The sequence below is a fragment of the Brassica napus genome, chromosome C1 (genome assembly GCF_020379485.1).
Source record: "Brassica napus cultivar Da-Ae chromosome C1, Da-Ae, whole genome shotgun sequence".
In the NCBI taxonomy this organism is placed as follows: Eukaryota; Viridiplantae; Streptophyta; class Magnoliopsida; order Brassicales; family Brassicaceae; genus Brassica; species Brassica napus.
This window is the reverse complement of record NC_063444.1, coordinates 31,227,472-31,244,405: the sequence shown is the minus strand read 5'-3', so window position 1 is coordinate 31,244,405 and position 16,934 is coordinate 31,227,472. Positions and strand designations below refer to the sequence as shown.

At 42.1% G+C, this 16,934-nt stretch overlaps 1 protein-coding gene across 1 annotated transcript; it reads right to left on the bottom strand.

Moving 5' to 3' along the window:
• Positions 1–10,205: 10,205 nt before the first annotated feature.
• LOC106432244 (RNA-binding protein 1-like) lies at positions 10,206–12,466 on the bottom strand. Its single transcript, XM_013873095.3, has 3 exons — positions 11,977–12,466; positions 11,032–11,793; positions 10,206–10,238 (listed from the first exon to the last, which is right to left on the bottom strand). Exons 1-3 carry the CDS (start codon positions 12,196–12,198, stop codon positions 10,206–10,208), a joined length of 1,017 nt encoding a protein of 338 aa, XP_013728549.1. The 5' UTR covers positions 12,199–12,466.
• Positions 12,467–16,934: the final 4,468 nt, after the last annotated feature.

Below are 16,934 nucleotides of genomic sequence, written 5' to 3'. Positions count from 1 at the left end.
CTCTAAAGAGAGCTTGCTGAGCACATTCTACCGTGGTGCTCTTCCTAAGTACAGGGCCAGACTGGATACAGCTAGTAATGGATTCTTCTTGGGGAGAACTGAGGAGGATGCAGAGGAGCTGGTTGACAACATGGTTAAGAGTGATGCAGTCTACAGTGGAGACCACGACAGAGGCAGTAGATCTGATGATAAGCAAACGAGGAAGGAGTTGAAAGCTCTACAAGATAAGATAGACATCCTCCTTGCTGATAAAGCTACCCAAGAGCAGCTGCACTTTGTTGGCAACCCAACCCAAGAGACACCAGCTGTTGTCCATGAAGTTGAAGGTTTGGAAGGTCAGGAAGAGTTGTGTTTCATCAACAACAATGGTAGCTGGTACAAGAAAGAGCCCAACTTTCAGTACAACAACTACCAACAGAAATCCTATTCCAACAACCATCAGAGTGGTTACCAGCCTCGAAACAATCAGCAAGGCAGCTATCAACCACAGCAAAACCCTCCTCCTGGTTTCAACAACAAAGGCAACAATTCTTCCCAACAACAATCTAATCCCTCTACCTCCACCCCTCAAGTCAGCAGCACTGATGCTCTACTGAAACAAATCCTGGAATCTCAAACAAGAAGTGAGAAGCATGTTGGCTATGAGTTGAAGAATCTTCACTCAAAGATTGATGGGAGCTACAATGAGCTCAACAACAAGTTCAGAGCTTTGGAGAACCAGTTTGCTGCCATGAACACTCAACAAAATCGCCAACAAGGTTCTCTACCTGGAAAGTCTGAGCAAAACCCCAAGGAAACCATGAAAGCTATCACTCTCAGGAGTGGTAAGGAGTTACCTCAGAGAGCTCTCACCAAGGATGCTGAGAAACAAAGTGAGGGGGTTGCCATCACCATAGATGATGAAGTGGTGATTGTTGATGAGAAGATCAATGACGAGATCTTGGAAAAGATAGTGGAAGCCAAAGGAAAAGGAAAGGTTGGAGAAGAGAAGAAAACAGTTAAAGATGGTGAAGTTGTCACTCCTGCAAGTGAAAGTTCTTTTGTTCCTCCTGCCTATGAACCTAAGCTTCCATTCCCAGGTCGATTCAAGAGGCAGTTGCTAGAGAAGTACAAAGCTCTGTTTGACAAGCAAATGAGTGAAGTCCAGGTCACAATGCCCATTATTGATGCTTTCATGCTGATTCCTCAGTACAGTAAGTTCCTAAAAGATGCTGTAGCTGCAAAGAAGAAAGAGATGGAGGGCATGGTGATTCTCACTCATGAGTGCAGTGCTATCATTCAGAGGCTGGTCATACCAAAGAAGCTAGAAGATCCAGGATGCTTCACATTACCTTGTGCTCTTGGGCCTATGGTATTCGATAGGTGTCTCTGCGATTTGGGAGCTAGTGTCAGCTTGATGCCCCTATCTGTTGCTAAGAAGCTCGGTTTCACTCAGTACAAGAAGTGTAGACTTTCTCTGGTATTGGCTGATCGTTCAGTTAAGTACCCTGTGGGTATCTTAGAGGACCTCCCAGTGATGGTTGGAAATTATGAGATCCCTACAGACTTTGTAGTGCTTGAAATGGGTGAAGAAGCTCAAGACCCTTTAATCCTTGGAAGGCCTTTCTTAGCCACAGCTGGAGCCATTGTTAATGTGAAAGAAGGCAAGATTGATCTCCATCTGGGTAAAGGGCACGTTCTCCATTTCGACATCAAGGAGGTAATGAGGAGGCCAACAGTTCAAGGGCAGGTGTTCTACATTGAAGAGATGGACGCCCTTGCTGATGAAATCCTTGAAGAGTTGTCACTAGAGGACCCTCTACAGCATGCTTTGACTGTAGAGAAAGAGGCTGAGGTGGTTGAGAACCTGGAGAGTACTGCCTATGGGATGATGCTGGATTCACACCAGGGGTTTTTCAGTGAGGATCAGTACGAGGAGCTTCCCCAGATGGTTCACCAAGAAGTCTCAGTCACTCAACAAGAGGACAACCAGCAAGATGACTGGAGTGAACTTAAGGCACCTAAAGTGGAGCTTAAACCTCTTCCCCATGGTGTAAGGTATGCATTTCTTGGTCCTAATGAAACTTACCCTGTCATTGTGAGTAGTGAACTTACTGAAAGTGAGCTATCTGAACTTTTGAGAACACTTAAAAGATTTAGAAAGGCAATAGGTTACTCACTAGATGACATCAAGGGGATATCACCCTCTCTGTGCATGCATAGGATACATCTTGAGGATGAATCAATGACTTCTATCGAGCATCAAAGAAGGTTAAATCCTAACCTGAAGGATGTTGTAAAGAAAGAGATTCTTAAACTCCTAGATGCTGGTGTTATTTACCCTATCTCAGATTCTAAATGGGTATCACCTGTGCATGTTGTACCAAAGAAAGGTGGTATCACTGTGATTAAGAATGACAAGGATGAATTGATACCAACAAGAACCATCACATGTCATAGAATGTGCATTGATTACCGAAAACTAAACTCTGCATCTAGAAAGGATCATTTTCCATTACCATTTATTGATCAGATGCTTGAGAGACTTGCAAATCACCCATTCTATTGTTTCCTTGATGGGTATTCAGGATTTTTCCAAATCCCCATACATCCCAATGATCAAGAGAAAACGACATTCACATGTCCATATGGTACCTTTGCATATCGAAGGATGCCATTTGGTCTATGTAATGCTCCAGCCACCTTTCAAAGGTGCATGATGTCAATTTTCTCTGATCTGATTGAGGATGTTGTGGAGGTATTTATGGATGATTTCTCTGTCTATGGATCTTCGTTTTCTGCTTGTTTGTCAAATTTGTGCAGGGTCCTACAGAGATGTGAAGACACCAACCTTGTGCTGAATTGGGAGAAGTGTCACTTCATGGTCAAGGAAGGGATTGTGCTAGGACACAAGATTTCAGAGAAGGGGATTGAGGTGGATAAAGCCAAAATCGATGTTATGGTTGGTCTGCCTCCACCAAAGACAGTGAAAGACATCCGGAGTTTTCTTGGCCATGCTGGATTCTACAGGAGGTTCATCAAGGATTTCTCCTTGATAACTAGACCTTTGACCAGGCTGCTGTGCAAGGAAGCTACCTTCAGTTTTGATGTGGAATGCCTACAAGCTTTCAAGAAGCTAAAAGGTGAACTCGTTAGTGCCCCAATTGTCCAGCCACCTGATTGGGATTTTCCTTTTGAGATCATGTGTGACGCCAGTGACTATGCTGTGGGAGCTGTTTTGGGGCAGAAGAAAGATGGCAAAACCCATGTGATCTACTATGCCAGCCAAACCCTCAATGATGCTCAGATGAGGTATGCCACAACAGAGAAAGAGATGCTGGCAATTGTTTTTGCCTTTGAGAAGTTCAGGAGCTACTTGGTTGGGTCTAAAGTCATTGTCTACACCGATCATGCTGCCTTGAGACACCTTTTGGCCAAGAAGGATGCAAAACCCAGGCTTTTGAGGTGGATCCTTTTGCTCCAAGAGTTTGATATGGAAATCAAAGACAAACCCGGAGTTGAGAATGGAGTAGCTGATCATTTGTCCAGGTTGAGGGTAGAGTCTGGTATCCCTATTGACGAAGGACTTCCTGAGGAGCAGATCATGGCTATCGAAGCAGTGATAGCAGTCTGTGAGACTGGTAGGAAGCTGGAAGAAGTCCAAGCAACAGAGGAGAAAGAACCTTGGTATGCCGATTTAGTGAACTACCTAGCCACAGGAAAAGAACCTCTGAATCTTGTGGGCTATGCCAAGAAGAAGTTCTATAAGGATGTGAAAAGATACTACTGGGATGAGCCCTACCTCTACATTCTCTGCAAGGATCAGCTTTATAGGAGAGTGGTTGCAAATGAGGAGATTGATGGGATCCTTGCACAGTGTCATGGATCATCCTATGGAGGTCACTTTGCCACCTTCAAAACAGTTGCAAAAGTATTACAAGCTGGATTCTGGTGGCCACATATGTTCAAGGATACACAAGACTTTGTTTCGAAGTGTGATTCTTGCCAAAGAAGAGGAAACATCACCAAGAGGAATGAGATGCCTCAAAATCCAATCCTTGAAGTTGAAGTGTTTGATGTCTGGGGTATTGACTTCATGGGACCATTTCCATCATCTTTTGGCAACAAATATATCCTTGTGGCTGTTGATTATGTCTCCAAATGGGTGGAAGCCATTGCAAGCCCCACCAATGATGCTAGAGTTGTAATCAAGATGTTCAAGAGCATCATCTTCCCAAGGTTTGGAGTTCCAAGAGTTGTAATCAGTGATGGAGGTTCCCACTTCATTAACAAACTGCTTGAGGGACTTCTCAAGAAGAACGGTGTGAAGCACAAGGTGGCAACTCCTTATCATCCCCAAACAAGTGGCCAAGTTGAGATTTCTAACAGGGAGATCAAATCTATTCTGGAGAAGATTGTGGGGATTACAAGGAAGGATTGGTCCAATAAGCTTGACGATGCACTTTGGGCTTATAGGACAGCGTACAAGACACCACTGGGCACCACACCTTTCAACCTAGTGTATGGGAAAGCTTGCCATCTGCCAGTGGAGCTTGAGTACAAGGCACTATGGGCAATAAAGTTGCTGAACTTTGACATCAAGAGTGCCAAGGAGAAAAGGCTCTTTCAGCTACACGAGCTTGATGAGATAAGAATGGATGCTTTTGAGAACTCAAGAATCTACAAGGAGAAGACTAAGGCTTTCCATGACAAGAATATCCTGAAGAGAGAGTTTAAAGAAGGAGATCAAGTTCTTCTCTACAACTCTAGGCTGAAGTTGTTTCCAGGAAAGCTTAAGTCAAGGTGGTCCGGTCCTTTCAAAGTCAAGGAGGTTAGGCCATATGGAGCAATAGTTTTGTGGAGCACTGATGGAAGAGACTTCACAGTCAATGGACAAAGGGTTAAGCTCTACATGGCTACTGCACCAGAGGAAGATGGAGTTTCAACTCCACTGTCTGATCCTACCCCGGCCTAATCTAAAAGGAGGCAAAGTCAAGCTCGGGACTTAAAACAAGCTCACTTGGGAGGAAGTCCCATGCGTATCCTTGTATATATTGCATTGGTATTTTCATTTTTCATCTTATTGCATAAAAAAAAAAAAAAAAAAAAGAGAGAAGTTGTGTGCAGGTGCTTGATCGGTTCAGTTTTGAGCAGGAGTCGTGCGTGGGAGCGAGGTCTCACAGCGACACCTCAAGGTCGCTCCAGCTGGGAGCGAGGTTTCGAGAGCGACACTCCAAGGTCGCTCGCGTTTTCGTCGCCGGATCAAGAAAAATCGCCTCAGAGCGAGGTCTCGGAGCGAGGTCGAAAGGTCGCTCCAGATGGGAGCGACGTTATGGGAGCGACACCTCGGAGTCGCTCGCGGTTTCGACGAAACGGAGCTCAAAAAAAACTGACCCGGAGCGACGTCCTAGAGCGACACCTTGAAGTCGCTCCAGCTCAGAGCGAGGTTTCTAGAGCGACACTCCAAGGTCGCTCGCGGTTTAGTCGAAACACGACGCGAGGAAACGACTCGGGAGCGACCTCTCCCAGCGACACCCTCACGTCGCTCCCGAACCGGTCCAGGTAAGTTTCCTAACTCTAAACCCCGGTTTAATTCAAGTAAACCGACCCTAACCACCCTAGACCGAACCGGACGACCCTAAACCTACCCCAACCCCTGCGACTCCATCTCTATCACTCTCCCCTCCTCTCACAAACTCACAAACTCTCTCAAACTCACCCACACCAAAATTCCCAAAACCTTCTCAATTCTCACCCAAATCAACTAGTTCTTGTTTCTAAATCCAAGCTTTCGCCCCTGTAGTCTATTCTTCACTACCCATTCACCATTTCCTTTCATCCAGAGCAAGGTATTGAGTTTTTAAATTCAAATTCGTAGGTCCATGAACCCTAGAATTTGAAAGTCGAAATTTGGTCCTTTTCTTGCTAGAGTGTGGTGAAATAGACTAGGGAAAGTTTATCTATCAAGTTGGGTTGTTGAATTAATGGTGAAATTGAGTTTAAATTGCACTTTGGCAAAATTAGGGTTCATGGATTTGGGGGTTTTCGAATTTGATCTTAATTGGGTGTGTTTGTGGGTGGACTAGATGCGTTAAGATGTTACATTGTTGCATTGTGTTGAACTTGAGTTTAAACTGAAAAATTCACCTGTTAAGTTCACTTTTGCAAAATTTTCACTTGCAAAGTCTTGCTTTTCTTTACTTCCATCTACTTATCCATTTCCAAGTTTGTAATTTTTCAGGTGAAAATGGTTAAGAAGACAAAGGGAAGGTTGGAAGCTGAGAGGCAAGAAGCCGAAAGTCAAGAGTTTGCCCTAAGAGGAAAAGCTTTAACCAGCGAGCCAACTGGCTCAGGGACGCAGAGGACTGTGCGACAGCAGACGTTGGCTGCAAGGAAATCGAAAGAACACGAGAAGAGGGCAGGGAAAAGTGTACCAGTTCCCACCCATGAGGAAGGTGAAACTGAGAGTGAAGATGAGCCGGCACCTACGAAGAAAGCCAAGATGTCAAAGGGCAAAGGGGTTGCTGTTGATCGAGACAGAGCGAAAACTCCATCTGTGGAGGAGCTATATGATCATTTGAAGAATGGAGTCACTTGGGCTCCAACCAGGTTTGCCGACCTCGATTTGCTGAAGGAGTTGGGTCTAGAGTCTGATATTGAGGCGATGCTGGGACATTTGAAGATGCCAAAACTCCTCACCATGGCTTATCCTTTCTACAAGGATGTCACTTGTCAGTTCCTATCCTCTCTTGTGGTCACTTACCACGACACGGCGCATGTGAGACAAGGATGGGGAAAAATCAGGTTCAAGGTCAATGGAAGAGAATACAACATGAACTTCAAGGACATTGGGAGGGTCATGGGGTTCCAAGACCTAGAAGACCACTCACTTCCCAAGTGTGAGAACCTCCCCACAGAGCTCTGGAAGTTGATCACTGGAAACAAGCACTCTACCGGGGCGGACAAGAACTCACACATCCGACACCCGTCTGTACGCTACCTCCACAGATTGCTAGTCCATGCTTTTTACCCACGGAAGCAAGCTGGTACGGTTACTGAGGAAGACATGCGACTGCTCTGTCCGGCTATCCGTCCCTACGCTCAACCTGGAGTGTTACCCCTTCCCAGCACTGACATCTATGCTACCTTTGGGATGGTCAGTTTCTTTGTGGGCCGTCTCGAGCACTACAGAGACTGGGCGTGGTACACCACTGATTCACGCCCAAAGATGGGGATAGGCGGAATGATCACACCACTGCTCCAATTTCTGAATGTTCCCTTGGGAAAGGACGCAGCGGGGCCTAGGTTCATTGATGGCACCTACTTGAGGATTGCCACCTATTTCAGTGGGATGTATGGGAAGGACTACGTCTACCACTACTACTTGCAGGGCAAGCCAGTCGAGGTGGTTCTTCCAAACCGGAACCTGACGAGTTTAGAGATACCTGGAGCTGTCAGCTTCAACATTCCCCAGGAGTACTTTCTCGGAGAACACGGGCCTCTCGATCCAATTCAAGCAGCTCCATCAAGGAAAAGGAGTGTCCCTACGCAACCTGATTCGCCTGTTGCAGACACATCTGAGCATATCTATGGACCTCCGCGCTACTACTTCAAGCCCCATGACGGAGTCCTTCCCCCTGGAGCTCTCCGTGATGCTCATGACCACATTGGTCGTCTCCAGAGGTGGAACAAAGCTCAGGACAGAACGATAGAAAAGCTGAAGGATAAGTGCAAGGCGCTCAGCAAGACTGTGAAGAAGCAGGCAAAGACTTCAGCAAAGTTCATGAAGAAAGTAGCTGATGTCTTAACTAGGGGAGGAATAGCTGGATGTAGCTCAGCCGATTTCGCTTTCGCGAACACCTCAAACCCCCAGCCTCCACCCCCGCCTGATGCTCTTGGCTTCCCCCTCACTGCTGCGCAGCTTCAGCGTAAGTGGAGGAACCCACCCACTCAACCTTCCACTTCCGGCAACAAATCCCCATCCCTCGCTTCTTCAGACAGTGAGGACGAGATTGACGAGGTTGAGAGCCAACCATGGTATGGAGGCTCCGGTTCAGCATCTGGTGGTTACTACACCACCTTCCCTCCTGACGACGACGATGCTGGGGCATCTGCCCCCACCTACTATCCATAGGAGGTACTTCTTTCTCTCCCTTGTATATACCATTTCATTTTTGCATATTATTTTTCTTCTCGGTATCTCTCTCTTTCCTTGACCACACAGAGACTGTGTATCTCAAGTTTGGGGGAGGTACCAAGCATTTGATCATGTTTGCTTTGATTGTGTTTCATTTGAGTCATGCATTGCACACCTATTTGCAAAAAAAAAAAAAAAAAGATTTTTCATTTAGTTTGCATCATTTGCACCATTAGGAGAGTCTAGAGCATATAGGTTGCATTCACTTGCATTGGGAGCAATGATTTTAAATGCCTTGTAAAGAACACTACGTTGCACCTGAGTAGCCATGCACCTCTCGAAAAGACTTGTATGTTTCGAGCCTTGAAAACTCTTCTTGAAACTTGTTGATTGTAGAAACTCAGTCTTTGAAGCCAGCTACAACCTTATTTGAACTGAATGAACTTAATGCTTCTTGCTTAGGGTCTCTTGTGTACTGAGTCATGGCTATACACACTTGAGTTGTCACATCTTTTATGCCATTCTTTTTGACAAACTCTAGTGGTAGACCACTCCCAAAACCTTTCCTTCCTTTTAAGCTTTCATTGTTTGATGAGTGAGGCCTTCTTCGGAAAGTTTTACATGTGCATAATGTTGAGAGTATCGGGAACGACAATGCTTGATCTTCATTTTTGCTGGATTGGACACTCTATTGTCTAGCTATAGGTGGGAGGGTGAGCGTTGTAATCATGATTTGGGAGAAATAAAAAGGATAGATTCTTGTGCTCAAGTGAATTGATTTATTGGGATAAGTAGAGAACCTCCAGCTCTAGTTTTGAAAAGTCTTGGCTCCCAACCTAAAAAAAAAAAAAAAAAAAAAAAAAAGGGCTAGCAAAGTTGTTAGGAGCTGAGAGACATTTTGAGGTTGTGAAAAATCCCTTATAGATTTCAAGGAAAAAGAGCTGATGTTTTTAGAATCTTTTGGTGAGAGGTGTGAGTTGGGTTTGACATTTGAGAGTGAATGTGTAACTTATATGTTTGGGAAAAGGGTAGAACAATGGAGATTGAGCATTGTATGCATGAGTTGGTCCCTTTCTTAGATATATTATGTGCAATGTCAAGGCTACTTGTTTTGAGAGTAAACCACCTTAAAGATCATATGTTTTGAACCTCTTGAATCACTTGAATAAAAACCTTCCCTTACCCAACCAAATGACTTGGACCAACTGACCATTTGCAAGAATTCACTTGATATCTTATGCTTAATGAATGTGAGAGTTGGCAGATTTGAATGTGTGGATGCTTGATGATGAGTGTAGGGACAAAAGGAGTTGAGATAGGCCTAGAGAAGCTAGAGTGTAATAAGAGAGTGGGCTAATTGTGTTTGCTAGTGGTGTTTCTTTTGGCTATGAGCTCCCACCTTCAACCTCTCTCCCTATGAGTTCTAGAAAGTTCACTTGTGGACAAGTAAAGAACAAGTTTGGGGGAGTTGATATCTTGCATATTTCTATTGTTTTATCCATTTATCCATGTGCATTTTGATCATATAGATTAGGATTTAGCCATGTTTAGGTTGCATTTTGCATACATGAGTCCTTATCAGGTATTGGAGTACCACATGGAGTTCTTGGAGGCACTTGGAGGCATTTGGAGCTCAAAAATGAGTGTTTAGAGTGGTCATTGGGCGAGCAAGGCATGGGAGCGACCAGTCTGGAGCGACACCACCAAGTCGCTCTGATCACCCTACTGGAGCGACCTAACCAGAGCGACAGGGAGAAGTCGCTCGCGGTTTCATCACTCGGAGACGCGAGAACGAGCCCGGAGCGACCTCTCGGAGCGACACAGCGAGGTCGCTCCAGCTGAGAGCGACGTTATGGGAGCGACAGGGAGAAGTCGCTCGCGGTTTCATCACCCAGAGACGCGAGAACGAACCCGGAGCGACCTCTCGCAGCGACACAGCGAGGTCGCTCCCGAAGCCTAGAGCGACTTGTCGGAGCGACGGGCTGAGGTCGCTGCGCGTTTTATTTCTACTCGAACTTGTGATTTCTCAAGGGCCTTTTGGTCATTTCATTATGCACGTTTTTATTTTCTAAACCTATGTTTTAATACTCTAGGAGCCACCAAGAGGGGGATCATCTTTGTTCTTAGAAAAACCACCAAAAATCTTTGGAAAGTCATCTCTTTGAATCAATTGATCAGTTTATTATTGAGAATTCTGTGTTCTTATCTATTTCCTGTGTTTCTCTACATGATTAATCTGAAATCCAACATGGGTTTAAGAGGAATCATGGAGATTAGTGAGTAATCACCTTTTGAATTCATGGGTTAGGGAGATTGAGGGTGATTAGGTTAGAACTAGGATGTTTTAGTGTAGATCATTCATATTTCCTTGCTAGTAGAGTGAGCATAAAGCATCTTCTGAGTTGGCCACTGAGTAGTTGAACCTTAGGCATTTCCCCCCGAAAGGTGTTCGAGGAAATGCCCGAGACAACTCTTCTTAGCTTTTAGCATACTTTGCCAAAGACATTTGTTGTTAGAGGTGCTAAGATAGCCATTGGACTTGCTAGTTATGATTGCTTTCATATTATTCAACCAAAGACATTTGATGTTTGAATTGTGTTAAGTAAATGAACATTTATCTAGACATAGAGTTTGTTTAGGATTGTGTCCAAACTTAAGGTTAATAGATTGATTGATCGTTTGCCATCTTTAGTTCGAAACTTGATCACCCGAGGTCTAATCCCTATATCCATGAGTTCTCTTTTCCAATAGTTAAGAAAGTATCATTTAGTTATTTCTTTTAATTAGTCATAGTTTAAAAACCCATCTAAATCATTGGTTGCACTTAGATTAAGTGATACTTGCATTCTCGGTGCTTTGATATCTCTCAGAACTGGTTCGACAATCTTTTATACTACAGCATTTGTCTTAGGAACCTTGAAAACTCCTAACATCACATCACCACCTACAGGCCATGGTACAGCATTGAACGCAGTGACGCTCATACCAACATGATCAAACCCGTTCATGTAAGGGAGATAACAATGAGCGTTGGTGGTGGGAGGAGGAGGAGGGGGACAGTAAAACCCCGGTGTGGGTGGCATAATCAGGTTATTCCATGGAACGGTAGGTCCTTGAGCTGTGACCGGGTAGCCATAAGGATAGTGAAAGCCTTGGAAACCATGATGATAAGCAAAGACCGGAGGATACTGAGCAGTCAATTCATATCCATTTCTCCCATGCACATACGGTGTCGTTTGAAAGCTGTTGTAGGTAGGAGGAAGGCTATGATTCCCACCGTTATTGATCTGGATTCCTTCTTTAGGTATTGCACGTTTCACCTCCACGCGCTTATTACTCAACTCATGGAAATTACTCTGCATAACGATCTCAACAGAGTTCTCTGAATCATATGTGACAAACCCAAAACCCCTTGGTCTGTTTGTTACGCTGTCATGCATCACAACCACATCGGTAATACGACCAAACTTCTCAAAGTAAGTCTTGAACTCTTCTTTAGTCGTCTCAGACGATAAGCCCCCAACAAACAGTTTCTTAGTCCTATGGTAGTTATTCCCATTAATTAACATCTCATGAACACCACCATCGTTGTTCTGTTGAACTTGGCTCAAGTATGGTTGCACGTTAAGTTGTTGTCTCATATGTTCATGTTTCGGTATCGCCTTTTTAACATCGACCTGGTATAAAGACATGAAATAGTAATCAATCTACAAGGCATAATCAATAAAGAGTTAAACTTTCCGACCAAACTCAACTGAAACCAGAGCTGATCCCAATCAGACAGGCCTTTAGCAGTATAAAATACGTGACACAAGACAAGACATATAAGAAGAGAATAAAGAGTAAAATTGGTAACTTACGGCACGACCGAGAATGTAATGAGAATCCCTTAGAGCTTTATCAACTTCATAAGCATTGGCAAAGCGAACAAACCCAAACCCTCTGGGTTGGCCAGTGGCTTTCTCCTTAGCAACAACAGCTCCCAAGACCGCTCCATATCTACTGAAATGCTGCTTCAGAGACTCTTCACTAGTCCCTCTTGGTATGCCTCCAATAAATAACTCGTATCGGTCACAATCCATACCCCCAATAACCCTAATCTGCAGCTTTAATTATGACAACAATACTTGCTCTAATTTCGCAATTTAAAGTCAAAAGATCAGAGCTGTGAAATTACGACTGACTCCAACTGTCAAAATAAAAACCCATCGAAAATTCTTGTAACAGGGATGATATATTAAGAAGCAACAATCATGAAAGTGGGGATAAACAACGAAAACCCTAATTTTTCAGGAAGAAGACTGTAGAAAAAACCCTAGAAAATAAGTAAGACTGTCAAATTTGATGGCGAAGAGGAAAGTTTACCAGATAGGAGAGAGAGAGAGAGAGAGAGAGAAATAGAACAGTGGTCTGATTTGACAGGGATGGAGAAGTCGAAGATGGTTAAAAGTTAAAAACTCTTGAGCTTTAGTTTAGCTCTTTTTTTTTTCTTGTTTCAGATATGTAATTGTAGAACGGAACTAACGGGCTTAAAAATCTTTTGTGTAAAGGGTTTGGCACTCTGATTGTCAATAATTTTTGGTTCTATATTTCGTTCACTAAGCTCGTAACTAGGGGTTGGATCCGCCACGCCCGACCCGTCCCGCAGCGGTTTGATTCATTTTTAACAATTCAAAGATTATCCGCAACGAATTGGATTGGAAACCCTCACCGCCACGCATTAATCAAGCGGATCAAGCCCACCCAAAAAAAATTAGAAAAATATCGTCAAATAATGAAAAAGTTTATCTTTATTCATAACATAAAAGTTAATTATATAGAAGATTATACCGTCATAGATAAATGAAAATAGTACAAATCATAATGCAACTAAGAAAATGAAAACATAAAGACATAAGGAAAAATGAAAAGCTGACCGACTCTCTCTTTCTTGGGCCATTGATGGTATAATCTCTTGGTTATGAGCCATTCACAATCTGGTTCATAACACTCCCCTTTGGATGTCATAACCATTTAGAGCTTGTAATGTGCTTTAATGTTGCCTCATTAAAATCTTACCAGAAAAACCCAATTGGGACAAAACCATGGTGAAAGAAAAAGAGTACACACACATTACTCCCTCTGATTTGGACATTACTGAAGGTCCCTTGGACCTCTCCATCCGTGGGTGATGAAGATCTTGGGCAGAATATGCTTCGTCCTCGAACATGATAGTTGGTTCTTCTTTACCATCGGCCATGCCACAATCTGATCGAACATATTGAGTCATCGACCTCAAATACACACACACGAAATCTTGGATGATGTTGCTGTGATATGCGTGTACCACCATGTGTAACCTGTCTGAAAAACAAATCAACAAAACCAAATAACCCCTCTTTGGGCTGGTTAGTATAAAATAAACCAAAATCAAAGGCTTCTTCATCGTCCTTCTTATGGACCAAACATATCAATATCTAAAACAAGACTTTTGCATCGTCCATCTCAGGACTAAATGGACTTCTTTATCGTCCACCTTTGGACTGAATGGATCAATGTCCAAAACAAGTGATCTCACGCCCATGTACTAGATAATGGCTGAGACTGGTCCATATTAAATCTCTTGAGTACCCTTTTCTGTATATACTATTTGATGCACAAGGATTTCATTGTTAATGTACTCAAGCTCTAATCCCAAACAAAACTTTGTTTCCAAGATATTTCATCTCAAACTCTTTCTTGAGATATTCAACTGTTAGGGAAATTGTAACCAGAGGTTCCTAGGATATTCATATCATATACTTTGATGATTATCAATATTGTTCTCGAGAACTTGCTGTACTTTCAGCTCAATACCCTATAGTACTTTCATTATCCACTGGACCATATAAATATGCAGTCACTACATCAACTTGCTTTGCAAGTCTAATTTTCTCTCTTATATAGCCAAACTTATGAGAAATCTAAAACTAGTTGCATCCACCACATTGGAGTATATCTTCTCATAATCTATTACTGGTCTTTATGAGAATCCTTGTACAACATCAGCTTTATATCTCACGATTTCTATTCCTCACAAGACCCATTAATATCTACTGGTTTTAACATCATATGGCGTCTTAATCATATGGCAAAATACACCTTTCTTCTTTAAACTATTTAACCCCACGTTTCCATTCAATCCAATCTGTTCTACGAGTGCGCATTCTTATATTGACGTGGGTTCATAATCCTCGCTTATATTCATAAATTCAAGTGCTACCTTGTATGCAAATAAATCATCTGATGTCGAAATTCCTTATTGGTTCCATTATGTTCCAGACATGATATAATCAATTGAGATTCATTATTATCAGGACCTTTAATACTTTGCAGCTGGGCATCCCAAGTTACATTGTTTGGTACCTGTACCTTAGAGCCGACCAGCCTTATCTCCATGTCTGGGATGGTTTCCTTAGTAACCTCGGATTTGGATTTTGATTATCATTCTCTGCACCTTTCTTTTGTTTCCGAGGATTCTTATCTTTTGGAACCTATCTGGTCTACCACGTTTCATACGTTGTCTAGACTCTGTAGCAACTTGATTGTGTCTCTTCTTGGACATTAAATTCGTTGGTGCTTTACAAGCTGGTTTATATATGACTTAGTCATTCTTTTTCGGGTCAGCAAATGTGTCTGACATTTGATTAGCTAGCTTTGTAAATGTATAATCTTTGGACGTCTATTTCACATTCTTTAGCCCGAGGATCTTGCCAAGACATTGATGGTTGATTCCATTCTATTTATTTTAACATTCTTTTACTAGCTTTATTAGTTTTCTCCTCATGGTATTAAAATAATCCGTGTACCTGGCCTCAAGTATAATCACCCATAGTTGGCTCAAAGTACTTTATTATTGTGGGAGAATCATATCCAACATATATCCCCATCCTCCTTTTGAGGTCTCATCTTAGTTCTCTGTGGTGGAGCAATTAGTACATAGACAACACATCCAAATGTCTTATGATGGGGTATGTCTGGCTCTTGACCCGTTAATAATTGTGATAGGGGATATATATGCTCACTAAATGGCCTGATGCGTATTAACTTAGATGCATGTAAATTTCATGTGGCTCAAGCTGTGAATGGGTGTTTTGACCTCATAAGTTATGGTCTATCAATCAACTATTTGCGTTTTAAAAGATTTCGGCCAAGCCATTATTGGTATGGACATGTATCACATAACTGTCCACACTTATCCCCATGGACATACCATAATCATTTAAACGCTTGGGACATGTATTCACCAGTATTATCTAGACATATAGTCTTTATTATGAAAAAGGGGCTCGTAGCCGTTTTACTGGTGATGGCCTAATGAGTTTCCCTTGTGTACATTCTACACATGTGAGATTCTTTGGGATAACTCTTCTTATCTTTTAATGTGTGCCTTTTGAATATCAATTTTTGCATCATGTTTGGACCAGGATGGCCAATCCGTTCGTGCCATAAAGTGTATATTTTCGCAATCTTTTAGCCTCTATTATACTGATCTATGCATAGTCTAGGCCAGTAGAGAATGCATGTATAGTCTTTAGGACTTATTATGGCCTAGGACGATTTTATACATATATCTGAAAGAACTCTTTGTTTCCTTCGCCCATTGTTTCAATATGAAAACCTTTCATTCTTATATCTTTAAAACTCAATAGGCTGCTCTTGCTCTTAGAGCTGGGTGAATATAAGGCATCACTGATTTCTAGATGCATATCCTTAGGCAATAATATATTAGCCTAGCCATATTCTTCTTTCAGACTGGCGATATCTGCTTTAGTACTTATATTGGCGTTTTTCAGTGTACTCATATAGAAAAATCATTCATTCATTTAATCTAAGCAGACAATGTAATAGAAATAAATTCAAGGAGATAAAAATCAGAGAAAGCATGCAAGTAATGCAATCACACAAGTTTGATGTTAAAATCAGATTATCAACTTGATTCTTTTAGGCAGTCATAAGTCTCATATTCCATAAGATCATCTTGATTATGTTCGAAATTATTTTCACCATCTTTATAGACCAAGTGAGTTTCAAGATTCTTCCCTTTCAGACTCTCTTTGATAGATGTCACAAAAATATTTGGGAGTCCTTCATATCTTAGCCTAATGGTTCCCCATTCCACATCTATGGCACACTGATTTGGTCGAGCTTTGTGGTTTAAAGGATATACCACGGCCACTGCCTTGACCATGGCTCAAATTGGGTTGATACCCACGGCTTCTGCCATAGTGATTCCCACGGCCAAATGTGTTATAGTGGCCATGGCCACGTCCTTTCCACCCTCCACGGCCATGACCGTGTGGTCTATCATTCTGGATGTGGCTACTTTTTTTTTTCTTCTGCGGCCTTATTGGTATCAGGTAATGGGGTTAATCCAGGAGGTCTCAATTCACTGTTTATTAGTATGGGTCGGGTTCGGATAATAACACTCCGGGTTCGGTTCAAAATTGTATTGCATCATAAAACCCATAAAGTAATCATATATCGTACGGATTCGGGTTATATCGGTTCGGATATAACCAAAGTAAAAAACAAAATTTTTGAAGTAAAACATAAAGAAAAACATCTATTAAATAAAAATTAATGTATCACATATAAAATTGATAAAATAACAATAAAATGTTAAATCAAACATGAAAACAAACATCATTTGTAAACAATATGTATTGCCTTATAGAGAGTAGACTTTTTATTTTTAATGAACAAATTATAAAATACTTATTTATAACTAATTGTGTACTTAAAGCATTTATTAGAATTTTAATATTTATTATTATATATAATATTACCACAAATATTG

Bases quoted from the DNA above. Each gene is read 5' to 3' on its own strand.
- LOC106432244 (XM_013873095.3), bottom strand. From the start codon at position 12,198: ATGGATTGTGACCGATACGAGTTATTTATTGGAGGCATACCAAGAGGG. The intron at 11,794-11,976 runs GTAAGTTACCAA...TCTTTATACCAG, and splicing joins ATTACATTCTCGGTCGTGCC to GTCGATGTTAAAAAGGCGAT. The intron at 10,239-11,031 runs GTTCCTAAGACA...GGTTTTTCTAAG, and splicing joins TGATGTTAGGAGTTTTCAAG to AACAAAGATGATCCCCCTCT.